General features: G+C 42.6%; 1 protein-coding gene across 3 annotated transcripts in view; it reads right to left on the bottom strand.

Moving 5' to 3' along the window:
* Srgap1 (SLIT-ROBO Rho GTPase activating protein 1) overlaps positions 1-27,555 on the bottom strand; it is a 239,315-nt gene that overhangs the window by 6,120 nt on the left and 205,640 nt on the right. For all 3 annotated transcript variants that reach the window (XM_040754798.1, XM_040754797.1, XM_040754799.1), the window contains 6 exons: positions 24,446-24,551; positions 20,875-21,099; positions 20,068-20,147; positions 6,620-6,800; positions 4,745-4,879; positions 4,275-4,614 (listed from right to left, as the gene is read on the bottom strand). In XM_040754798.1, the coding sequence (XP_040610732.1) occupies positions 4,275-4,614; positions 4,745-4,879; positions 6,620-6,800; positions 20,068-20,147; positions 20,875-21,099; positions 24,446-24,551 (1,067 nt within the window). The remainder of the gene's footprint in view (positions 1-4,274; positions 4,615-4,744; positions 4,880-6,619; positions 6,801-20,067; positions 20,148-20,874; positions 21,100-24,445; positions 24,552-27,555) is intronic.

The raw sequence follows: 27,555 nt of genomic DNA, 5'->3' as shown, positions 1-27,555 counted from the left end.
TTAATCCCAGCACTCGGGAGGCAGAGGCAGGCGGGTCTCTGTAAATTCGAGGCCGGGCTGGGCGGATAGCCTCCAAAAAAATACAGAGAAACCCTGTCTCGTAAAAACCAAAAAAAAAATTTTTTTCAATTCAACCTGGCCTGTATTGGCAGAGACACTTACTGTGGGGAGGCAGAAAACCTAGTAATTTACTTTTTAAAAACTTGTTGTTTACTGTTGTTTTGCTTTGACTAGGTTGATTCAGAAACCCCATCTTGAACTCCTGGAAATCATTGTGACCTCAGTAGTCTTGTATTATGGCTCTTCAACTGTATTTTTCTTTCTTAGATTCCACTTAGTGAATTCTGGAGGTGTAAGACTTTTGTTTTTTGTTTCATGATTTTTTTTATCTTTGTTTTTTTTCTTTTATCACATACATCATGGAAGGTTGTATTTTTTCTTCTGAATTGATTGTCTACTCTTGTCCTCAATTCTTAATGGCCATTATTTTGAATTTGTTTTCAAGACTGTGAATTTCCTTTTCCTTACAGTCTGCTAACAAGTGTTACTGTGATCCTAGTCTTTTCATATTTTGTTGGTTCCTTTGTTGATATTTATGTCTAGTGTAATGTTCACATTTTCAAATTTTTATAGGTTATTCCTTCTTTTCAGAGAGGCCTAACACCTGCTGTTGGATGTTGTTGCCCTTGATTGCAGAGGGATTCAGTCGTGTGACTACCGTGTACATCATCTCTAATCCTTGTCAGTGATGTCTATGATGGCATCACTGGTCCAGATTGCAGGAGTTTGTGATTGCAGTGGTATGACAGTTTCGCTGGGGTGTGGGGCCAGTATCTGATTGCATGCAGGCACTGTGGGCTGTAGCTATCTGCCTGGCCTTTAGGTAGGCAGGGCTGCCACCTGGTTGTTGGGCGTGGCTCTTGCAGGTGCAAGGAAACAGAACTGTGCCCAGCTGTCTACAGACCAGTGTGTCATATAGGTTGTGTGTGGGGTGGACTAATGGGGACATCAGACTGATGCCCGGATGGCTACTGGGCCTAGACTCTGAGTAGCTAGGGGTAAGGTGTTACAGCCACTCGGGTGAGCACAGTAGACAGTAGCAGACACACAGAGAGGGAGATACTGTATGGTTACTGGCATTAGAGAAAACACTCTAGCAGGAGGGGCCAGTTTTAAAATGGAGCTATGCCACAACAACTTAGGTCCTCTTGGCTAGATGCTAGTTCTGTGGCAGCACAGCTTTGTGAACTCTGGGCGACCCTCCCTACCGCGCTGGAGGCTGTGAGAACCATGGGGCTCTCCCAGACAGTAGCAATGGGGACTTCCCAAGTGAACTTACCTTCTCCCATGAGAAGTCTATCTCAGCTCTGAATCTGTTATTGGGGAAGACAGGATATGTGCTGGCTAGTTTTATGTCAACTTGATCCAGGTTAGAGTAATACCTCCACTGGATTGACCTATCGGCAAGCTTGTGCTGTATTTTCTTAATTAGTAATAGATGGAGGAGGGCCCAGTCCATGTGGGTGGTACACCCCTGGGCAGGTGGCCTTGGGTGTTATAAGAAAGCAGGTGGAGCAAGCCAGTAAGCAGTGTTCTGCCAAGGCCTCTGCGTTGGTTCCTGCTCCACTTGAGTTCCTGTCCTGATTTCCTGGGATGTTGGCCTACAAGCTGAAACATAAAATAACCCATTTCCTCCCCAAGCTGCTTTTGGTTACAGTTTCATCACAAAAATAGAAACACTGGATGGGCGGTGTTGCTTGGGAGGCAGAGGCAGGCGGATATCTGTGAGTTCGAGGCCAGCCTGGCCTTCAAAGAGAGTTTTAGGACAGTCTCCAAACCTACAGAGAAACCCTGTCTCAAAAAAAAAAAAAAAAAAAAGAAAGAAAGAAGGAAATAGAAACACAGCGTAGGAGAGGCAGCAAGCTCACTTTCTTCTCTAGTGCTATCTTGGCTTTAAAGATGTCTAGGGTTCATGCCACTTCTCTGAGGAGCACATCAGTGCACTCCCTTAGTCAGTTCAGGTGGATGGGTTACTGCAGTCTATTCCTTATTACGGTTTCCTCTTTTTTGGGGGTGGGGTGGGGACAAGTGACAGGTAACCTACTTTCTTTGTCATCTTTCTCATGAAAAATTTGAGGTCAGAGTGGAGGCAGACTTGGCATGCTTAAACTAGGCAATGGAAGGTTGTAGAGGATCTTATACATATGTGCCTGATTTTAAAAAAGAGAAAGAGAAAAGCAAAACTATGCACAAAACCTCTGCCAGACCTATAACCTTGACAAAGGCTCTTACACAGAAAATACTTCTGCAAAGACATTGACCCAGCAGGGACAGCTGCCTAGCCTTGGATAGATGCCAGCCTTGTCACTTACTAGTCCTTGCAGCCAAGGACCACTCTTGGGAAATAATGGAAGCCTCTTCCACCTGTGGCCCCCACTTCCTTGAACATGGCCCTGGTTTATTACAGCAACACATTCCCAAATCAACACCGCTGCTCTTGGAAGAATGTGTCTGGTTGTCATTTAGGCTGACAACACGGAAACATGAAATACCTTTCCCACAGTGTTAAAAATTTCTAGGGCTGCCATTATGTGAATCACTCTTTGGAACACTGTGAGCAAGGGCTGTCCATCCTTGAGAAAGATCACAGCTCAAGCAGGAGCATATTTCACAGAGTAAGTCGATTGAAATGCTACAGCTTCACCCGTACACATTTCTAACCACTGAAGTGGTGGAAATTCTACGTGTGGGTATAAAAACATTTCAATATGTCTTTTGCACAGCCGTGTTTAACTTGTTCAACAAAGCCTTTCACAGATCATCGAAGCTCAATATGCATTTGCTAAATGAATAAGCAAAGACGTCATATTAAATGAACAGTATCCTATAAAGGATAAAGCCAATCATGATACGGTGATCATCTGTAGATGGCATAATCTCCCAGCCTACTTCAGGGATCCCACTGACTTGCTTAATAAAAGGACTTGCATGCTTTTGTATGAACGTCACTATGACATGCTCCTTTGTCTCCATCCGCATGGGAATCTTTGAAGGCTGGAGATAGATGGACAAAGGACAAAGCTAGAAGCCATTTTACAAAGGTAATATATAATACATTTCAAACAATTACTTTCATGTGTCATTTCCTTTACTGTTAAACATAGGGATAAAAAACTGTAAAAACCAATTATTTGCCCCAGACAGAATGTATGGAAGTTAATTTTACCTGTTGACTTTTGTCTTTAGAATTTTCCTGGTTCTGGCAGCAAAAGGGTTAAACCATTTGTCTTTTTGCCCTCAAGCTCCTAAATCTGTCTCTAAACCCAATCCCCTTTCACCTACTTATCATAGCAGTGACACTGGGGGTTTCTCAAATCATGACATTGACCTACACTCAAATGGAGCTAAAAAGATTTCAAAGGACCTTGCGTAACTTTACCCCCAAGGGTTAAGACTTAGATTTTTCCTGAGAAATTACTCTATACGTAAAATTCATTGTTTAAAAATGTGTCAAACTACTCAAAAAGCCTAAGCTACCATCCAAAATTCTTTGTCATATCATTAGGACACCCAAAATAGTTTGGGAATGGGTCATACCAAGGACTTCTGGGTGCTGCTTTCTGTCTGTCTGTCTGTCTGTCTGTCTGGACTAGTCCAGTTTCTTATTTGTTTCTCATGCATACTGTTTTACCTCTGCTTTGTTAGGTCCAATCATTAGAAATGAATGACGGGGATGCTCTATGGAGTCTGTGTTGGGAAGGGAAGATAGGAGGTACATAGGACCCAGCATTAGGGGTCTTTAAATAGTTAATCATTACTTATTACATTATTTATTGACTAATCTATCAGTTGCCAAGTTGGAAGTGTTATCTTTGGTCTTTATACTAATTTATTTTGTTTCTGGGCTTTCCGTCCTGTTCTAACCATCTGTTTTGCAGGCTTTTGAATGTACTAGGCTCTGTTAGCAGGTTCTTTCTCATTCAATATTTTCCTGGTTCTTCACAAATGATGGGTATGAATGTCCTGGCTCCTACATTTCTGCCACATCTATTTAAATCAATATGAATCTAATATTCCTAGAATCTAATCTTCCAGTAGCGAATGAATCATCAGGAGATTCATGGCCAAGCTTTAAATTAGTCAATGAGACTATTTCCTTAGTTTTCTTTAGTTGTTTCTATATGAAAATATAGCTTACAGGTTTTAAAATCTTTCATACTGCCTTCACCACACCTGAGTACTTAAAATACAGCATCCAGTTAAAAGCATTCTACCTGAGCAATTGTTTCTGGGTCGAGTGGCTTGTGGTCATTGAAGCCTGTGTACTGGCCTGATGATGTAGACCTCCTGATAGGAGGGCTGTCGATCTTCTTAAGGGAGTCATGCCGGCTGATGTTAGTCAGGCTGCCATGGCCTGGGCGCCGCCGCCTCTCAGGACTGTCATTGTTGAGGCCACGATTTTGCAGCAGGCCCCTGGGGTGACTGGCTAGGTTTGGGGACCCCAGGTCAATTGAAGAGTTAGAAAGAGTATGCGGGGGATGGAGGGGACAATGGCCATCACTGGTCCTGCCAGGACGTCTTCCTGGAGGGGGTGGTTCTCCTCTTTTTCTTTGCCTAGACATTCACCAAAGAAGAAAACAGAAAAATCTTATGATACTGGGTAATATGTCAAGGTTGAGTATTGGTTGCTCTTCATAGGCCCTGGAGAAGGGAGGTTAGCAGCTGATGACCAAATGTCACTCACCTGGCTAAATAGCTGTCAGAATGGCGGTCAGTGGGAGAGTTCATGTCCTTGGATGATGACTTGTCTTCAGTCACTGGCCCACTGCTGGCTTCACTGTCAGCTTTTTGGCTCAGAGTGTCTGAAAATGTATCGTCCCTGAAACAAGGGGAAGCAAGCGTGAGAGCCTTTGGCTCGATGAGTAGGAACAAAAATAAGGGATGGCATTCATGTTAAGTCTTTTATTAACTTAGGATACCTTCTAGTTTCCTTGTTTTGTAGGTTTGGGGTGTGTGCCTGTGTGGGAGTATTTGCAGGTGAGTGCAGATGCTATGGAGGCCACAGGAGGGCACCCTACCTACTATCACTGAGGGACAGGTGTTTGGTTCCCAGCATCCAAGTGTGGTGGTTCACAAACTAAAGCTCTCTGCAGCACGTGTTCTTAAACTTGAGTGTCTCCCAGCACCCTAAAGTAGATTTTCATTCTAAACACAATTATGCTGCAAGAAAATTTCAGGCATTGAAAAGAGTAAGTAATAATCATCTATTACACACCATGCCAGCCAGGTGTGGTGGTGTACACCTTTAATCCCAGTCCTTGGGAGGCAGAGGCAAGTGGATCTCTGAGTTCAAGGTCAGCCTGGTCTACAGAGTGAGATTCAGGACTGTTAGAGCTCATAGTTTTGAAAACAACAAAAACTACATTATACCAAGAGGCAACTGTGGTTAGGATTGTGGGAGATAGTCTTCATTAGTTTGCTCTTGTGTCTAAAATGCCTATGAGTGTGTGTATGTGAGTGTACGTGCATATATACAGTATTTATATTATGGATAATGGGCCTCTCTGTTTAGTAGTTTAGATATACATGTTTATTCAGTTTCTATGAGCACACTTTATTATTTCCAAAGCTATGTACATCATTAAGGGTTTCTATTCACTTCATATAGTGTATTTCTCTTTTCCTTGGAAATTTGCTTGAAGTTGGCAATGAATTGTGAAATAGTGCACTTAGAAATTGGGGGCTCTAACTCACCTGCTGTTTTGTAAGCTGTTTCTTCACTTACATTACCTCCTCCTCCTCCTCATATACTTAAATATGCTGGAAGTTTTAGAGCTTTCTCATTGGTGAAACTGAGCGCTTTAACAAAATGCTCTCTTAGACTGTAAGCCTGTAACCTCCCTCTTGAGATGGGGAGATTGAAACAGCCAGACATCAAGAGAAGAATGGGCCGTTTTGGGAATCACCATTGTCATGATAACACTAAAAGTCACCTTCTGCAGAGGCTGGCTCTCTGAGACAGGGTCAAAAGATGCCTCCCAGGAGCTCTTGCTCCAGTTTGGGAAATGAATAGTAACTGATTCTGAGCTGTCAGCAACCAGCCTGCAGCATAACCTCAAACTTTTCTTTTTTTTAATGAGCAGGGTCTCACTTCTAGCAGGCAGGTCTTGAATTCACTCTGTAGCCAAGGATGGCCTTCAACTCCTGCATTTCATGCTTTATCTCCTGAGGTCTAGGATTACAGCATCACCACCTGTTTATATGGTACCTGCTGGAGATGGAATCCATGGTTTTGTACATGCTAGACAAAATAGTCTACCAACCGACCGGTCTCACCTTGGTTTCTTTGAGTACATTTCCTAATGCATTGCCAATTTGAGTAGATTTCTCAATGGCAAGAGAGAAAATTCCCAGATGAACGATGCACAGTGATTTAATCATTTAGCATTAAAGTCACCAAGAAGGTGAAAAACTTGCCCAGTGAAGTTTGGTCTTTCAATTTAAGAATAATCTCTGGGCTCAAATGAACACTTGCTTAGCATATACAAAATCCTGGGTTGAATTCCTAGCCCTTCCCCTTCTGACAAAAACACTCCACTGCAAAGTTGGGACTACTCACATGTCTTGCACCACTATGTACTGATGAGGCACAAGCCCGTCAATCCCGTTGTGTCTGCCTTCCCACCAGTCCTCAGAGGCTCGGTGATACAGCAGCAGGGACGCACCCTTCTTAAAGGACAGCTCTCTAGCAGACCGCCCGACATAGTCAAACTTTGCTATTGCTTCGATTGGCTCACACTCTACAGAAAAAAAAGGGTGGGGGGGTCAGAAAATATAGAAGGATCAGGAAGTCACAACACATGCATTATTCTCCCTTTAGAAACAGGCCGAACATGGCAACCAACAGACAGGAGGCAATAAGAGGGGATTGACGGGGGAGGGACAGGGAGAGAGAAAGGAGAGGAGAGAGGAGAGATACCTCTAGCTGTCATCAGTTTTCTAGGCAAAGAAAAATTGTGCACTAGATCTTAATTTCCTCAACCCCTTATTTGAGATACAATGACAGTATAATAAAAAGATTTTGACTTTGCAATATGATATATAAAACCTCTCCTTGGTTGTAATATCCTCTGCAGTTGTTCTAATCTTCTTCTGACATTGATGGAGTGTCCCTGCAACGTGTTAGTGGCATTTATAACAGAGAAAAAAACCCCCATGATTCTAGCAAACAGGATTTATTAGCTTTAAAAAAATTCACAAAATTATCATGATAAATGCTATTTAAATACATTTATTCTCCTCATGGGCTTTTTTTTTGTTACGAAATCTCAAAGTTAACATCAAAAGTCAGGAAAGCTTCCCTTCACTTCATGAAAGTTTTAGATTTAATTATGAAACGTTTGTATGTTAGATGGCCCTGTACTCGAAGTAATAGATCAGATTCACAAAGTGTGTTTTCAGGATCAGGAGATATTGGTAGGGGAGACTGTGGTAGAGTAAAGAGAAGGTTGGATCTCAGTAGACTGCAGACAGTACAAGGCCATGCATTCAAATGCCATGATTGTAGAGCCGTAGAGCAGACTAGTGGCTGCTGTGGGTTACGGAAGGACGGGTGATGGAGGAAGTGGTTATGGCTACAAAGGGGTAGCACGAGTTTCCTTTTAGTGCAAGCCTTCTTCATGCTGCCTGTGATTGTGGTCACACAATCTGCACACGTGACGGATGACAGTGCAATGCGAATGTGGCCAATGGCCTGTACTGACATCAGTTTTCTGGCTGTGGCATTGTACCATAGGTATGTACAATATTGCCATTGTGGGAAAGAGATGTGTACAGATATCCCTCTCTGTACAGTTTCTTACAACCACACACAAATCTGTAATCTTGGGGGAAGAGAGGATGAACCATTAAACTCTGGGCTTAGGACTCTGATTTAATGTGCTTATATACTAAAAGGAAAACTAAGTCAAACCCCTAGAAAGTGTGCTTTGTGATTCACCCTGTGCAGAAACGTCCTCCTCCTTTCCCGCCAGCCCCTCATTCTTGCCCCTGCTGGCCAACAGACATGAATGGACACCTGGTGAAAAGTAAGTGGATGGAAAATACAAAGAGTATGGGCTCAGAGGAACATCTGTGTAACGAACGATACCTCCTTTGCTAAAACCTGGGCATGGGCTAGTTTCAAAACATTCTAGAGTATGCAGGCAGCGAGGTGGGGTAAAGCCTGCCATCTCGCAACAGTTCAGGAAATTGCTTTCTATTTGCCGTGATAACAAATTTACTCATTTGTAAGAGCTCATTCTTCCCGGTGTTCACTGCAGCATCTGTTATAGTTACGGATAATAAGGATGTGAGGAATTCGGGGATAAAGAAAGCTGGGCTTCTTATTTGATAAATTCGAAGTTCTCTGGGGGCATTTAAAGCAGAACATTGGAAACCTTCATGTGAAGGGCTTGTGTCAAGTACAGCACCTCATTTTAAGTCTGTTTCCTGAATACCAGAGTAAGCAGGCACCTGCCATTACACTGCTGTCCTGTACTCCCTGACACGATAGACCGCATCTCCTGAACTATGAATCAAAACAAACTTCTCCATCCACAAGTTGCTTGCTTCTTCGAGTGATTCTGTCAGAGCGAAAAAGTAAATAGCATACCACCTCTGATCACATTTTCTTAAAACAACGCAAGTGTGAGAACTATTCAATATTTATAGAAGAGAGGATTAAACTTCCCATTTAAACAGAGTGACCCTTTGTTCCAAAGTTCCAGAGAAAGAATCAGTCCTGGCTGATCTGAGATGATGAAATACAAACATCTGCACTCCACAGAGGATAGAAACAAATCTACTCACGGAGTGAAGACATGCTCATATACTAAAAGTAACTTCATGACAAAGGATCTGCCAACCCTCATGTCATCATACCCTTATATTTTTAATTAAAAAATGAGAAGCTATCATCAGAGGGCAGGATATATATATAATCTATGCATAATGTATCAAGGAGAGATGAAAAGGGACTCAATATCTCTTCTGTGCTTGTGGTGTTACAATGTTAATGCTGGCCAAAGTCAGTCTAGGACAACATATACATTGCACAATAATTTCAGAACCACGACCTCTGTGATCGTCATCTTTTTATCATGGCTCTTTTTACATAACAGGCTCCAGGATCAATAATTTACTGAACCATGGGGCAGGTTGTGCAAGGATGACCACTAGCGTCAGATGACTGTTTTATTGGTGACCCTAGTATATCAACAAGTAATTTTCAGCAATTTCATTATTTTGACTTTTTGTACTCTCCCAGGAGCCGCTTCACAGTCAAGCGTCAATCAATACGCTATTTACAGACATCTTAGTCTGGGCATTGCATGGCAAATCAATCTCAGGGCACGGGGCACCATGGCTCTTTCATACCGAGATGCTTATGGCCCTTTAGGGTTCTGTGGAGACTTCTCAGAATGCTGCTACTGCTGGCATGAATACCAATAATAACAAGGGTGTAGCGTGGTTACTTAGTGCTTCTGTATGGCTCTGTTAGCTGTGGAAAGGGGAAGTGGACCCCACAGAGTGGCTGCCTGGATGGCTTGGCGCTATCAAGTCCTATGCTCCCATTGTAATTTTAGTATGATGAAATAATGTTGTGCTTTCTTTTGGGAACTTTATTATCCCCAATACGCTTCCTTCTAGATTTGTCATCTATTGTCTTTGCAGATGTTAGTTTTGTTCTGTGACAGCCCGTCTTGAAAACAGAATTTGGTCTCTAGTGAAACCATGATAAAGAAAAGAAAACATGATCTCTGACAGTCAAAAGGGCAACCAACATTCCAGGTAACTTAGCCACAGAACTTTGAAGGTCATGGCTGTGGGTAAGAACACATTCTTTGAGAGCAATGCCTTTCTCTGCAGCAAAAGTGGTGGCCACGATCACAATGAGATCTACACCGCTGCGTGTTCAACAAAGACACTCTCTTGTAGTCAAGAGGTAGACACTTGGTAGATGGCATGAAGTTGACTCATATGTGGGGAAAGGTGGTTGGCCTTTGGCTAGGCTTTTCCTCCACCATAGAAAGCAAAGGAACACTCAGAAGTCAGCAGGGGAAAAAAAGAAAGAGAAAAAGGAATGAACCAGACAGAGAAACACAGAGACCTAGGTTGAAGAAAGGATGGTATCAGAGGGAAGTTCTCAGAAAATTTTAGACACATCATAGAAGTATGAGCTCTCACTTTAAAGGATGCCCCTTAAGCCCAGAATACGCCCATTCGCTTTATTTTCAAAAAGAACACAAGGCTTATGACCTGCTCCATGAGAGGGAACTCATGACTGACCTTGCTCCTGTGGCCAAACAACCTGGACTTAAGGGAAAACCAAATACCACTGAACTGCAAAAGGAATGTAGGTGTAAAATGACTCCTAGTGACATGGGTCAGCGCCTTGCTCAGCCATCATCAGAGGAGCTTCTACAGGAGATGGGAACAAATGCAGATATGACCAGGACAGGCAGAGATCGAGAAACCTTGGAGCGCTGATCCCTAGGATGGGGTGTCTCCATCAAATCCCTCCCCTCAGAGCTGAGGGAAGCCTTCAGAAGCAGAGGGCGTAAGAGACGGGAATCGGAGGACACAACAGGACCAGCACACATGAAATGAATTCCCAGACTGTGGCAGCATGCATAGGTGCAAGTCAGATGGGGTGCACAAGCCTTCATAATCTCCAGATGATAATTGCTCACAAAGGAAAACTCAGTTTTCTCCAGCAGACTCCTTGGGCATACAAACCATCCTTAAGGGCAGTTGATGGCCAGCACAAAATTGACTCAATGGCATTTTTGGAAATTAAAAAGAAATTGTTTTATATTGCTTTGGTTGGACATTTTTTACCCAAGGCTTTTTTTTTTTTTTGAGGCAGGGTTTCTCTGCATTGTTTTGGAGACTGTCCTGGAACTCACTATGTAGACCAGGCTGGCCTCGAACTCACAGAGATCCACCTGCCTCTGCCTCCCGAATGCTAGGATTAAAGACGTGCACCACCAACGCCCGGCTATTTTTTATTTTATTTTATTTTTGGTTTTTTGAGACAGGGTTTCTCTGTGGCTTTGGAGTCTGTCCTGGAACTCACTCGGTAGTCCAGGCTGGTCTTGAACTCACAGAGGTCAGCCTGCCTCTGCCTCCCAAGTGCTGGGATTAAAGGCTTGCGCCACCAACACCCGGCTGTTTTTTATTCTTATATATTATGGTTTCCAGTTTTGTGTTTCTCATGTTTTGACTTTTTTGTTCGACTGTATTTTTTTATATTTTATTTTTTAAATTTAAATTTAAAGTCAATTCCAGGTCCCTCTCCCTGTCCCTCCCCTCCTCCCACGCCTTCCCACCAACCCTCTTCCAAAATCCCCTCATTTCCCCAGGGAGGGTGAGGCCCTCCATGGGGGTGCCCATAGTCTGTCATTTCATCCTGGGCAGGGCCTAGACCCTCCCCCAAGAGTTCAGGGTGAGAGTGCATCTCTCATTGTTGGCTGGGAGCCCAAAGGCCATTTGTATACCCGTGATAAATACTGATCTACTGCCCAAGGCTCAATAGTTTACCTAGGCCTCCTCACTGACACCCACATTCAGGGGGTCTTGATCAGTCCCATGCTGGATTCCCAGGCATCAGTCTGGGATTCAAGAGCTAACCCTTGTTAAGTCAGCTGTTTCTGGAGGTTAAACCAGCCCAGTCTTAATCCCTTTGGTCATCAGTCCTCCCTCTCTGTCACTGGATTTCTTGAGTTCATCTCAGTGCTTAGCCGTGGGAGTCTGTCTCTGCTTCAATCAGCCACTGAATGAAGGTTCTGTTTCCCAGACTCTCTGGCCATGGGATTGTAGGCTGGCACTCCTCAGATCTATGTCTAAAATCCATATATGAGAGAGTACATGCCATGTTTCTCTTTTTGTGACTGGGTTACCTCACTCAGGATGGTTTCTTCTAGTGCCATCCATTTGCCTGCAAATTTCAAGATTCCATTGTTTTTTTCTGCTGAATAGTACTCCATTGTGTAAATGTACCACATTTTCTCTATCCACTCTTTGGTTTAGGGGCATCTAGGTTGCTTCCAAGTTCTGGCTATTACAAATAATGCTGCTATGAACATAGTGAACAGACATCCTTGTTGTATGAATGTGCATCTTTTGGATATATGTCTAAAGGTGGAGTTGCTGGGTCTTGTGGTAGGTTTATTCCCATTTTTCTGAGGAATCTCCATACTGATTTCCAAAGTGGCTGTACAAGTTGGCACTCCCACCAGCAGTGGAGGAGTGCTCCCGTTTCACTACATCCTCTCCAGCATAAAATTGTGGTTGGTGTTTTTGATTTTAGCCATTCTGACAGGAGTGAGATGGTATCTCAGAGTTGTTTTTATTTGCATTTCCCGGATGGCTAAGGATGTTGAGCACTTTCTCAAGTGCCTCTCAGTCATTTTAGACTCCTCTATTGAGAATTCTCTATTTAGTTCTGTAGCCCACTTTTTAATTGGATCCTTTGGTGTTTTGGAGACTTGCTTCTTGAGTTCTTTGTAAATTTTGGAGATCAATCTTCTGTCAGATGTGGGGTTAGTGAATATTTTTTCCCATTCTGTGGGGTGGCTTTTTGTTTTGCTGGCTGTGTCCTTTGCCTTACAGAAGCTTCTCAGTTTCAGGAGGTCCCATTTATTAATTGTCGATCTCAGTGTCTGTGCTACTGGTGTTATGTTCAGGAAGCTGTCTTCTGTACCAACTTGTTCAAGGGTACCTTCCACTTTCTCTTCTAACAGGTTCAGTGTGGCTGGATTTATGTTGAGGTCTTTGATCCATTTGGACTTAAGTTTTGTACATGGTGATAGACATGGATCTATCTGCAGTCTTCTACATGCCAATATCCAGTTATGCCAGCACCATTTGTTGAAGATGCTTTCTTTTTTCCATTGCATATTTTTAGCTTCTTTGTCAAAGATCAGATGTTCATACATGTGTGGGTTAATATCAGGGTTTTCAATTCGATTCCATTGGTCCACCTGTCTATTTTTGTGCCAATACCAAGCTGTTTTCAGGACTAAAGCTCTATAATAGAGCTTGAAGTCGGGGATGGTAATGCCTCCAGATGTTGCATTGTTGAACAGGGTTGTCTTGGCTATCCTGGGTCTTTTCTTTTTCCATACAAAATTGATTATTGTTCTTTCAAGGTCTGTGAAGAATTGTGCTGGGATTTTAATGGGGATTGCATTGAATCTGTAGATTGCTTTTGGCAGGATTGCCATTTTTACTACATTGATCCTACCTATCCAAGAGCATGGGAGATCTTTCCATTTTCTGAGGGCTTCTTTAATTTCCTTCTTTAAAGACTCAAAGTTCTTGTGGTACAAGTCTTTCACTTGTTTGGTTAGCATTACCCCAAGGTATTTTATGTTGTTTGTGGCAATTGTAAAGGGTGATGTTTCTATGATTTCTTTCTCAGCCCTTTTATTGTCTGTATATAGTAGGGCTACTGATTTTCTTGAGTTGATCTTGTATCCTGCCACTTTGCTGAAAGTGTTAATCAGCTGTAAGAGTTCCCTGGTAGAGTTCTTTGGGTCATTTATGTAAACTATCATATCATCTGCAAATAGTGAAAGTTTGACCTCTTCCTTTCCAATTTGTATCCCCTTGATCTCCTTTTGTTGTTGTATGGCTCTGGCTAGAACTTCAAGTACAATATTGAAAAGGTATGGAGAGAGTGGACAGCCTTGTCTTGTTCCTGATTTTAGAGGAATTGCATTGAATATCTGTACATTTAGTTTGATGTTGGCTGTTGGTTTGCTGTATATAGCTTTTATTATGTTTAGGTATGTTTTTGTTATTCCAGATCTCTCCAAGCCCTTTATCATGAAGGAGTGTTGGATTTTGTCAAAGGCTTTTTCTGCATCTAGTGAGATGATCATGTGATTTGTTTGTTTATATGGTGGATTACATTGATGGATTTTCGTATGTTGAACCATCCCTGAATCCCTGGGATGAAACCTACTTGATCATGGTGAATGATTGTTTTGATGTGTTCTTGGATCCGATTTGCCAGTATTTTTGCATCAATGTTCATGAGGGATATTGGTCTGAAGTTCTCTTTCTTAGTTGTGTCTTTGTGTGGCTTGGGGATCAATGTTATTGAAGCCTCGTAGAAAGAGTTTGGCAAAGACCCTTCTGTTTCTATTGCGTGGAATACTTTGAGAAGAATTGGTATGATCTGTTCTTTGAATTTCTGGTAGAATTCTGCACTGAGGCCATCTGGACCTGGGCTTTTTTTGGTTAGGAGACTTTTGATGACTGCTTCTATTTCCATAGGGGTTATATGTCTATTTAAATTGCTTATCTGTTCTTGATTTAATTTTGGCAAGTGATAGATATCCAGGAAGTCATCCATTTCCTTTAAATTTTCAAATTTTGTGGAGTACAGTATTTCAAAGTATGACCTGATGATTCTCTGAATTTCCTCAGAGTCCGTTGTTATGTTCCCCTTTTCATTTTTGGATTTTGTTAATATGCATGTTCACACTCTGCTGTTTGGTAAGTTTGGACAAAGATTTGTCTATCTTGTTTTTCTCAAAGAACCAACTCTTCGTTGCATTGATTCTTTGTATTGTTTTCCTAGTTTCTAGTTTATTGATTTCAGCCCTCAATTCGATTATTTCCTGGCGTCTACTCCTCTTAGGGGAGTTTGCTTCTTTGTGTTGTAGAGCTTTCAGCTGTGCTGTTAATTCTGTAGTATAACTATTCTCCAGTTTCTTCATGTGGGCACTTAGTGCTATGAACTTCCCTGATAGCACTGCTTTCAAAGTGTCCCATAGGTTTGGGTATGTTGTGTCTTCATTCTCATTGAATTCTAGGAAGTCTTTAATTTCTTTTTTTATTTCTTCTTTGACCCAGGAATTGTGTAGTTGTGCATTATTCAATTTCCATGAATTTGTAGGCTTTCTGCAATTTGTGTTCTTGTTGAATTCTCATTTTAACACATGGTGGTCTGATAAGATGCATGGAGTTATTCCAATTTTTTGTAGCTGCTGAGGTTTGCTATGTTGCCAAGTACGTGGTTGATTTTTGAGAAGGTTCCATGTGGTGCTGAGAAGAAGGTATACTCTTTTTTATGTGGATGGAATGTTCTATAGATGTCTGTTAATCCCAATTGGGTCATAACTTTTATTAGGTTCTTCGTATCCTTGTTAAGTTTCTATCTTGTGGTCCTGTCTAGTGGTGAGAGTGGGGTGTTGAAGTCTCTCACTATAAGTGTGTGGGGCTTTATATGTGATTTAAGTTTTAGTAATGTTTCTTTTATGAACATGGATGCCTTTGTATTTGGGGCATAGATGTTCAGACTTGAAACTTCATCTTGGTGGATTTTGCCTGTGAGTATGTAATGACCTCCTTTATCTCTTTTGATTTTTATTTTAAAGTCTAATTTGTTAGATATTAGGATTGCTACTCCTACTTGTTTCTTGGGTCCATTTGATTGGAAAATCTTTTCCCAACCTTTAACTCTCAGGTAATGTCTGTCTTTGAGGGTGAGGTGTATTTCTTGTATGCAGCAGAAGGATGGGTTCTGTCTTCGAATCCATTCTGTTAGCCTGTGTCTTTTTATGGGTGAGTTAAGGCCATTAATATTGAGGGATATTAATGATGATTGATTGTTCATTCTTCTTTGATTTGGAATGGTTGTTGTTGGTGGAATCATGTGTGGAATTCCACCCCTTTGTTCTTTAGGTTGTTGGTAAAGTGTGATTCTATAATGTCTGTTTTTCTGGTTGTAGTTAACTTCCTTTGATTGGAGTTTTCCTTTCTGTAGGGGCTGGGTTAGTGGATATGTATTGCTTGAATCTAGTTTTGTCATGGAATATCTTGTTTTCTCCATCTTTAGTGATTGAGAGCTTTGGCGGGTATAGTAGTCTGGGCTGGCATCCATGATCTCTTAGTGTTGGTAGAATATCTATCCAGCACCTTCTGGCTTTCAGAGTTTCCATGGAGAAGTCAGGTGTAATTCTGATAGGTTTGCCTTTTTATGTTACTTGGCCTTTTTCCTTAGCTGCTCTTAATATTCTTTCTTTATTCTGTATATTTGGTGTTTTATTATGTGGTGAGGGGACTTTTTTTTGTGGTCCACTCTATTTGGTGTTCTGTAAGCTTCTTGTACCTTCATTGGCATGTCTTTCTTTAGGTTGGGAAAGCTTTCTTCTATGATTTTGTTGAATATGTTTTCTGCTCTTTTGAGGTGGTTTTCTTTACCTTCTTCTATATCTATTATTCTTAGGTTTGGTCTTTTCATGGTGTCCCATATTTCTTGGATGTTTTGTGTTAGGGATTATTGGACTTAAGATTTTCTTTGGTTGATGAATCCATTTCTCCTAGTGTATCTTCAACACCTGAGATTCTCTCTTCCATCTCTTGTATTCTGTTGGTAATGCTTGTATCTGTAGTACCTGACTGTTTGCCCAGCTTTTCTATTTCCAGCCTTCCTTTAGATTCTGTTCTTTTATTGTCTTTATTTTAGTTTCAACCCTTGCACTGTTTGAATTGTTTCTTGGAATTTTTAGTTTGTTTTTTCTTCCATTCCTCTGAGGGATTTTACTATATCCTCTTTTAGGGCCTCTCATTTTCATGAAGTTGTTTTTAGGTCACTCTCTTCTGTTTCATTTGCATTGGAATGTTGGAGCCTTGTTGGTGTGGAGTCTCTAGAATCTGGCGGTGTCATATTTGTTTTTTTGTTGCTGAGTGTGTTTTTGTTTTGTCTCTTTGCCATCTCTTCTTCTAGTGGGTGCAGAAACAGCCCCTTACTGGTCTGGTGGTTAGGGGACCAGAGTTCCCTTTTGGTGGGTGCAAGCAAGTCCAATACTCTGGTAGTTCTTCTATTCCTCGTCCTAGTTCTGGTCCCATGGGTGGAGAAGACGACCACGAATATGGGGTGTGTAGTTTCCCACCTGGTCCCCTGGTCTCGTTGGTGGAAGAGGGGATCTGGGGTGCTTGGCTCCCTCTGGGATGGAAACCTCTGTGGCAGTTCCCAGGCAATCCCCAGGCACTGGAATGCAGGCCTGGATGCAGGGCCTGTTTTACCTGGTCCTGCCACCAGACCCACTGGTCCCCTGGTTTCGTTGGAAGAGAAGACCTGGGATCTCTCTGCTGTATTTTTTATTTGCCTGTTTGTCTTCTAATGAGACTCACAGAAGCATGGAATGGGAGGTGGGGAGGAGATGAGGAGCGAAACAATGTCCAGAAGATGTTTAATGAAAAAATTCATTTTCAGTAAAAAACACAAGGAAAATTCTTTTTTTCTTTCTTAGCAGATAATTGACACTACACTAAACATCCTAATCACTCTTCTGCTAGAACCCCAGCTTTTAAAGTTACATTACTAAGTCATCAAGTCAGGAAGGAGAATCAAAGGCCAAAGTGAGAGCCAGGGAGGTGAGTGGACACATATGTCATTAGCTTGGCTATGTTGGTCTTCAAGGAGTTTGAGACTGGGGTCTGCTTTACAAGGGCAACCTGACTATCCTCCTGTCCTACCAGAGAGCTTCACTCTTCGTGTCTTAGTGAATTTCAGTGTGACATCCTAGAACCCACTGTCTCGGGAAGCTTTGTCTTGGTGAATTTCAGTGTGACATTCTAGAACCCCACTGTCTTGGGAAGCATTTTGCAGGCAGTCACCATCTCTCTCATCCTAAGGAGATGACCAGCTCAAGACTTTGGTATACATCATTTCTGGGAATCCCAAGTGCACTGTTGTCCTTAGGCTGATCTGAAATTCATAACTCCTGACCGTGTGGAAACCTTCAAGCTGAAAACGGCATGTTGTACTATAGGCTGCTCTGCCTCTGGGAGAAATAAATGAAAAGATTCATTGGAGAAGGCTATCTTCATGAGGCAAGAGTTCTAAGACACACATCAAAAATGCATACACATGCTAGAAAATGAGACCTAATGAGTGAGAACTAATGGAAGTTTCAGAAAATGTATCAGAATTATTAGACATATAACGTGAAATGGGGGAAAGGTTCAATATTTAGGAGTAAAGATCAAGGAGCTTAAACACACACACACACACACACACACACACACCAATGACCAAGCAGTAGATATGTTAAGTATACCAGGTAGAATGTACAGGAATAAAACTAAAAACTCAGCGGATGAAAGAATTGCATACACCTAGAGAGGTTCTAAGAGAAAACTTACAGTGCACAGGAAAGGAAAGGGACTGGGCTGGGCATGGTGGTACATGCTGACAATGCCAGCACTTACGAATTTAAGTGTATAGTCAGTCTGTACCATACAGCAAGGTTCTGTACTGTTTTGATTTTTTGAGACAGGGTTTCCTCTATGTAGCCCTGGCCGTCCTGAACTCACTCTGTAGACCAGGCTGACCTTGAACTCACAGAGATCTGCCTGCCTCTGCCTCTGGAGTGCTGGGATTAAAAGCGTGCACCATCATTGCCTGGCAAGACTCTGTCTTTAAAAACCCAAAGGCTGGTGGTAGAGCACTTTTCTCACATGCAGATAGTAATGGGCTCAACCTTTTCACCGCAGAAAAAGTGCTAAAAATTAGTGCTAAGCACTCAACTTTAAAAGTTAGAAATGGTCTCTCAAGAGAACGTATCAGTTAATTTGGAGGCACCAAACAATTGGCTCATGGGCTGCACTATAAACAGTGCAGAACAGCAGCTCTCTCCGTTCCGACATCTGTAAAATAAGTGCAACTGCAGCTCTCCTCTCTGCAGGGCTTAAATATAAAATATTACATTTTTTAAAAGGGTCTAAAGGACCAAGGGGATAAAAAGGACAAAGCTGGGGTCTTGATTTGTTTTCTGCTCTGGTTAATTAAAACATCTCGCGTGAAGACAGTGGTTAAGGTAGACCAGTGGGAAGGACAGAGTACAGGAGGCGACTTTCCAGAGAAGGCACCTGGTTTACAATGCTGTGAAAGGCCAGCTAATGCTGGGACAGGTGTGACCACTCCATCCACACGGAGGAAAAAGTAAATGACCCCTACCTCATATCATGACCTCCACATAAACCTCTACAAGAACTACATGAAAACCCAACTTTTGAAGGAATTCAAAGAGAATACAGGACCATAGCAGACGCAGCAAATGGCTAACACCATTTTCACCAAAGATGTGATAATCAAAGGCACAGTGAGATGCTGTTAGGAAGGCTCCCTGACAAAGTCAACGAATGGAGACCCGAGACCCATCCTGTTGGTGGGTGTGCAAAACGGTACAGGTGCTATGGAGATGGAATGGGGAGTGGGCCCTAAAACATTAACAGAGGGATTATTCAATCTAGAATTCAGACGCTTCGCCAAAAGAATTGAAATTGGAATCACAAAGAGCTAAACTCCTAGGGACTGGTCCCTGTAGCACCAGTCACAGGAAGGAAGATGTGGAAACAGTTCCCAGAAGATAAGCAAGGAAAGTGTGAGACATGCAAAAGAATGTGTGTGTGTGCTCCAACATGGCTGCAATGTGGGTGGACCTGAAGTAAACTATTCTATTGCATGACTCCACTTATATCACAAAATAGTCAAATTCATAGACTCAATGGGTATGGAGGTTGTATGGGCAGTGAAAAGGTGAAGTAGGGAGTTACCAGTCAGCAGGAATACAGTTTCTGTCAGGCAAGATGGACATGCTGTAGAGATCTGGGGTGTAGTGCTGGATATACGGTCCCAACAACATGTGTGGTGTGCTTAAAATTGGGGGAGGAGGAGAGGTCAATTATGTGTTAAGAGGAAGGGCAAGGACAGGATCCAGGAGGACTGTTTTCATTCTCTCAGGGGTTAGAAGGATTTCTTAAAGTTGACCCAGCACGAAATACGAAACATGAAAGCGTGATAAACTCTCCTTCCTGCTTTAAAACAAGCACACAAAAAAGACGAAACTCAGAACAGAGAAGTCATTTGTAAAGCATAGAAACAGTGATTACAGCACGAGAGTAAAATGGACACCAAGCTGAACCACACTAAATCAAGTGAGAGAAGCCTGGGAGCTCTGTTGTTAAAAACAAAAGCAACTCACAGTAGCCCCAGTGGGGACTTACCATCTTCACTGGTGTGGGGCTCTGTGCCGGCATCTTGGTCCACTTCCTCCAACGTGCCGTGCTCACTGTACGGGCTGTCGCTGTTGGGTGAAAATGAGTATGAAACCAAAGGGCACTGTTTTCTAAATGAGTAATTACGACAGCAAGGGAAACACAAGGCTTCTAGTGCAGACACATTCCTGGACACTCCAGGCCCAGAACGTCAGAGCCTCCGATGGTTATCTGGTTCTGTGGATGTGCATACGGACACGCTTCAGTATGATAGTTACAGTGACAGCACCAGAGTCAGTGAGCTCTAGGAGTACCTAAGAGACTGGGTCTGGGCAGGCCTGTGAGGGATGCCTTGGTTATAGTTCAAGTGGGAAGACCCACCCTAAGAGTGGGGTGCCGGATGGAAGAAGAGGAGGAAGAGAGCTGCTTTAAGGCACGAAGACCTTGCCCTCTGCTTCCTGGGTGCTGATGTGTTCTGACCAGCTGCCTTACCTGGAACTGTGCCCCTGCTGCCATGATGGCCTGCACCCCGGAACTGTCCCTCTAGTGTTTCCTCCCTTAGTTTTTGAAACGAGGTCTAACTGAGCCTGGAGCTCACTGTTTGGAGAGGCAGGATAGCCAGTGAGCTTCCAGCAGCTTCCTGCCTCTACGCCTCAGTGCTGGAGTTACGGACACACCATTGTACCTAACCTTGATGTGCTGGGGGTCTGAACTCAGGTCCTCACGATTCAGCAGCCAGCACCTTAAAGTCCCTGGTCCACCACCCAGTCCTCAGCTGTGTGTCCCCAAGAGGGAGGGCTCTGTCCTTGGACTCACCAGTAGTCGCCTCCAGCCATGCATTTCTCATAGACGGGGCCATCCAGCTCTTTAGCATCGGGAAAAATAGCCTCATGGTGGATGATGATGGTCTTTACGATTTCGTTCACATGTGCCTGGCAAGACACTTGGTCCTGTATCTCTGGAACTGGCATCAGTGTTGGGCCAAAGCAAATGGCCAGATTATAAGGGTCCATCATGTTCTCGTCACTGTATTGGGAAAGACTGTAAAAGGAAGCAAGGAAGAACTTGTAAAGAGGGGTTTGGGGAAAGAAAATGCTCAACAGGATACTTCATATTTTACTAGAAAAGTGTGTGTGTGCATGCGCGTGAGTGTATGTGTGTGTACACATTTGTGTGTGTGTACACATGAGGGCACAGGTGCCCCTATGAAGGGCATAGGACATGTGAAGTCCCCTGAGTTACAGGTGGCTGTGAGTCACCTGATGTGGGTGCTGGGATTTGAACTCATATCCTATGGAAGAGTAGCACATACTCAGGATGGAGCCATCTCTTCAGCACCCTTACCTTGTATTTTAAAAACATGGATTAAACAACTTTTTTTGTCATCATTAGAGGAAATACAATATTCCATCCCACTCCACTGAACACCAAACAGTAAGACAGCTACGATAGACTACATAGGAAATGAGGGGCACGTACATCCTCTTTGTGTGAGTGAGAGGCGCTTTCTAAAGTCCTGAGTTTAAAACAACATCAACTGTAATGGAGATAAGGACCAAGATGAGTTTCACTGGTAAATAGCAAGCTGGAGGCTCCTAAGTTGGCCCAGCTCAAGTCAGTCTGGGCTGTGCAGTACAATTTCCATAAAGTCTTGCGATTATATCTTTACATTTGCCCTGCCACTCAAAGGAATCTTAGTTTTCAACTCCCCCCCCTTATAAATCTTGAAAACCAAACCAAACCAACCCAAATCTAGAATAAAAGCAAAGCATCTTTTTTTCCGAGGAGGCGAAGAATAGCTGTGGGTTAATAGCCTACTACTGTGCGTCTACACCCCTAGGTACCAACTCACACCACAAGACACTGAAAGATGTAAGACAAAGGGGCAGATCCTTAATTCTCTTATTGTTCCATCTAAGGTGGGAAAACTCTGGGAACGTTGCTGGCTGTCCGCAACTAATTTCTAACCGATATTTGTGATATTTTTATGAAATATTAAAGCTATTTCACAGGCGACTCTCGGCCAGCCAGCTCTTTAATGCCTGGCCACTAACACACAGGGAATTTGCAATTCTTTGGAAAGTTGGGAGGCATTATCTCTCAGTGTATAGAATGTCAGCCACAAAAGGAAATGTAAAATGCGGGGGAGCAGATGCCAAGTGGAGGGAGACAAGGGAGACTCACTGCCTTTGTGACACAGTCACAGACACAATGCACCGAGATACCGCCTGACGTGGTACTTTAGCCTTTAGCGGAGATAAGACAGTGCACAGAGCGGGAGATGCAGAGAATGAGCTCTACAGCTACCATATGTCCTTACCTTCAGCCATTTCTCAAATAGACAATCAAAAAAAAAGAAGAAAAAAAAGCTGCGCATTGCTGACAGGCGACAGATCGCCCTGAAACCTGGGGTCAGGGGAAGAAGCAAGATTCCAATTTTCAAAACTCACACCTGAGCTCAGTGGGAAGAGTCAGGTTTAGTCCTCCCAGGTCTATATTTTAGTCCTGGCTTGAATAAAAACTATGGTGGTGGTTTTTTTTTTTTTAATTTTATAGGAGAAAAGAACAGCTAATCCCTTTTCCAGGATTCCGAAGTCAAGCATCCCAGGCTGAGGTGGTGTCAGTGTCTGGGCAGGGCGGGGCAGGGTGGGGCTGTGCTCATCTTTCTTTGCAGGCAAGTGCAGGCTCCTGTGGGCAGAACCGATGAACACAGTGCCAGCTGCCTGACTCGTAAGGTGCTTGCCATTCACTTGAGCTTTGCCAAGAGTTATTTTAAGGCCTGGAGAGCTCTCTTGGTTGCAACACTGCTTTCCTAGGCCATTGTGGGTCACTAGTTCACAGTGGGTTTTGCTTTGGAGTCTCAGAAAAGCTGAAGAGCACTGCTGTCCCAGTGGTGTCTGGGAAGGGGAAGCATGCATTTTTTTTTCAAGATGATCCTGGGTTCTGACAGCTGCTTGGGTGACCAGACTTAGTCAAAGGTACCCACAGGCAGCATCTGTCTGTTTACAGTAGACACAGTACATATCTTTTTCTTTCTTTAGGTAGAACTTCTGTCCAAACGGCCTCCTACTGTCCTTTGGGAATGTTTTAGGCACCCTAGGGTGAGCTGTAGAGCCCTTCTCTGTTCTCCCTGTATGCATTTCCCTAGTGTATGCTTCTTGGCCTCTTGTGGCCAAGCTGAGTGGGTTTGCTTTTAGAGTTAGGCAGCAGGGTGTCATGAGTTTCCATGCTGTTTCTGTCAGTGAAAGACAGGTGAAAAGCTATCCTCATTTGAGGGGAGAGCCAGAATGAGAAGGCACGTCCCTCTGTTCATTCTAGCAGTTGATTCTCTGGAATTGGGGACTTCTAATTGATTAACTGAAATGTGACAAAGAAAGACGACTTTGGGATGGGACCTGAAGGAGACATGCCTACAAGGGAACCTGCTCACCAGCGAGCAAGTTGCCCCGATCAAGAATTAAGTTCCCCTCAAGATTCCTGTTTCATCATAGTAGTGACTGCAAGACAAGTATTTTCTTCTTGACAAGGTCTCGTTACGGTGAATTTGTGGAAATTCTGCTTTTGGACTGATGTCTAAGTCATCTACAATCCCCCTCCACCCACTACTACAATATTAAAAAAATGACAGATTTCTTTTGCTAGGAGAAGGTGGTTTATATCATTTTGACAAAAACATTTATGACATGAGCTCTGGATGGAAGTTGGAAAAAAAAACCAGGTTTCATTACAAAGTGTTATTTATAGCAGCATTCTGGATATTTTGCATTTACAGCCAGCCAGTTTCTCCAGACTTTTCATGTATCATAAAAAGACCTTGATCTCAGGGTTAGCTCTTGAATCCCAGACTGATGGCTGGGAATCCAGCATGGGACTGATCAAGACCTCCTGAATGTGGGTGTCAGTGAGGAGGTCTAGGCAATCTATTGGGCCTTGGGTAGTAGATCAGTATTTATCTCTGGCATACAAATGGACTTTGGGTGCCCATCCAAAAATGAGAGAAGCACTCTCAGCCTGGACTCTTGGGGGAGGGTCTAGGCCCTGCCCTGGATGAAATGACAGACTATGGACACCCCCATGGAGGGCCTCATCCTCCCTGGGGAAATGAGGGAGTATTGGGGGGGGGGGTTGGTAGGAGGGCAGGGGAAGAGGGGAGGGAAACGGAGAGGGACCTGGAACTGACTTGTGAAGCAACTTTGTTTCTAACAAATTTAAATAATAATAAAAAAAGACCTTGATCTCTTGAGGTAAAAATGTTCCCTTAGCTTCCATTCAATCACTCCCCCCTTGTCTCCACTGGTGAATGGAACTCAATGCACATTTTATAGCATTCAAGAACATGGACAGAAAGAATGCTGATGGGCATGTTGACAGAGCACGGGGTACTTACTGATTCAGAAAGGCAAACAGATACCTCATCACTATGAGGACCGACCTGGGCAGGGTCAAGAGGAGTTTACGGATGTGAAGCGCCCTCTCATAGAGATTATCTATTCCTGCAGGACAGAAGAGGACACGGTCAGAGTCCCTCAGGTCACGTTAGAGCACATCACTGCAGCACACCTTACAGGGACACACCCAAAGAGGAGCAACGCCTTGCAGCACACCTTACAGGGACACACCCAAAGAGGAGTAACGCCTTGGCCATGGCAGGAAGCAGTCACTTGTGTATGCCACCATCTCCAAGGGTGGTGTTTCCCCCGACCGATCAGCATTCACTGTTTTCCCTGAATTTACTTGCACACTGTCCTTACCTGCCTTTCTCCTTTCTCTACCTAATTTTCCAAACGATTTCATGTGACTCTGATGACTCCAAACTCAAAATCCTCTGGTCTTTGCTTCACAAGTGTTGGAGTAATGGGTTTGTACCACACTGGCTTGTTTTATGCGATGGCCATGGTCTTGAGTAATTTAGATTTTTTTTACATTTAGAAACCATTTCTCTCCCTTGTTGTGAGCGCTATATTTTGCTGCTCAAATGGTCCCAAGTGGCTTCTTGCTGTTTGTGAACTAAGCCAGATTTCTGGGATATAGCAATATCAATACAATCTGTCTATCTGCCTATCTATCCATCAATATGTATTAACATACATATCTGTATATAAATACATATATATCTTTATAGATATAAATACACACATATATATTGATAGATGAATAGATACTTTGATGTATCAATAATACATATATCTATATATGACAATACATATCTACTTATAGATATATATACATACACACATATTAATGTCTATCCATCTATCAATATCAACATACATATATATTGATATGTAGAAATATACACACAAACATGTATTAATGTATCTATCCATCAATATGTGTATCAGTACACATATTTATTCATAGATGTACTCAAATACAAGCACACATTAATGTATCTATCTTTTATCTATCCATCTCTCATATGTATCAAGACATATATATCAATACACATATCTACATATACACATACACATATCTACAATACACATATCTACATACACACATATATTAATGTATCTATCCATCCATAAATATATACATATCTATATGTAGATATACATGCACATATCAATGTATCCCTTCAGGCTGTTTCCCTCTTCTTCTTGATAGTGGCCACCTCTGTCAGTCTCAAGGCTATGATCATCAGTTCTAACATGGTGACCTTCCCCACTCCCTGCTTTACTCTGTCTCTGGTGGTTTCATCCCTGATGACCTCACTGCTCATTTCCTTTGTAAGTTTCACCATTTCTCACTTGGATGACTGTGATTCTCTCCTACCTAGTTCCTCTTTTGAATTAATTTGTGGTGATCAACCTTGACTTGGGGTCACATGTGGGAGGCAGTGGTTTCAAAATCACTGGGATTCTTCTGTGTAGTCAAGGTTGGATACTGTGGCCCTAATTACTTATACCAAGCTCGTTTTCCTGGAATTCTGAGTGCTGACTCTAGCTACTTTCTATCCATTAACAAAGTGGGCATTTTGATTTACCCTCCATGCAGCTGAAAAGGTATGAAGAATATACAAATATTTTTGCTCAACCACAAATGAGTCTGTTGCACAGCACATAATTTATCAGGGTGAGCAGGAACTAACACTTCCGCTCCATCACTGAGGATGCCACAGCTGGAAGTGAAGCCTGCTATCTCCCAGAAAACAGGAGTTCAGAAACCCTCTACCTGGAATGTGAAAATATCATATGATTACCATTCCTATAACATTTTTATTCCTTTAACCCAAACCAGTAACCAATTAGTATGAGTGTAGTTATCATGAATTGGATATGGATATTTTACTTTCTGATTTGTAATGTATTCTGAGATGGAAAAAGAATCCACCATGAATTTAGGGTTGGGGGAGGCAACATCTACTGAATATAAATACAAATTTATTGTCCAAGCAGTAGTCTTGGTTATTTCTTACTTATTATTTTTAGGTTTTCTGCAGGTTTATAAATTCAGGCCACAAGAGTGCAATAATTAAGTTGTCAGTATTACCACTCAGTGTAGTTCACGTTGGACCAGAGCAGAAGCCTGGAATAGGCAGTTTACCTTCGACAACAACCTGGAACTACACTGGATGGAGAAGGAAGATGGAATAACATGAGGCAGTCTGCAAGTCACGGAGACTCTAAGTGGGGAGCTGGGTATCCAGAACACTACCCATGCCGCAGGGTTTTTTATGCCAAGGATCAGCTGAAGGTTTATTAACTGAGCGGCTAACTTTAAAGAGTCTAGGTTGTTGCTGTTTTCTGTTAAAAAGAACACCCCACTCCCAGAGGTAAATTATATACATTATGCTCCATTCTTAAAAATTAACTTTGAGGACTGGAGAGGCAGCTCAGCAGTTTGAGAGCTCTTACAGAGGGCCCAGGTTCTAGGAGATCTGATGTCCATTTCTGGCCTCTCTGGGCTTCTGTATGCAGGTGGTGTACATAAACTTACGTAGGCACATACATATACACATACATAACAAAAATCAACCGGAAATTTAGTAGCACTACCCCACTACCCATTAGAAAACTTGATTAAATGACTTTATGGTTATGCTCTACAGAAAACAGTAACAAAGTTTACTACACCCATGGAGATAATACATTGTAAAGATAAACTGTCTCACTACTGTTCCCAGATTGGCAGTGACCTCTGCTCTCTGCTGGTTACATATAAAGGCACTTACAGTTTCTAATGAAATAAAAAAAGTGCTACTTTTAATTGAGGATTTTGGGGACTACAAGATAAATATTTTTGAGTCTCTCAGCTAATTCTCCTTTTAACATTAAGGTTGAGCATACAGGACAGAAATTTAGCAACCTAAAGTGAAGTTTGGGGTCTTTAGATCTCAGAACAAAAGGTCAAAAAGGAAATGACACAAAATGCTGTCACTGTGTAACAGCCTTGGCTGTCCTGGAACTCACTCTGTAGACCAGTCTTGAACTCAGAGAGCTGCCTGCCTTTGCCTCCTGAGTGCTGTGATTAAAGGCATGTGCTGCTGCCACCACT

Source organism: Mesocricetus auratus, unplaced genomic scaffold (genome assembly GCF_017639785.1).
Source record: "Mesocricetus auratus isolate SY011 unplaced genomic scaffold, BCM_Maur_2.0 Super-Scaffold_100011, whole genome shotgun sequence".
Taxonomy (NCBI): Eukaryota; Metazoa; Chordata; class Mammalia; order Rodentia; family Cricetidae; genus Mesocricetus; species Mesocricetus auratus.
This window is presented reverse-complemented; position numbering and strand designations above follow the sequence as displayed.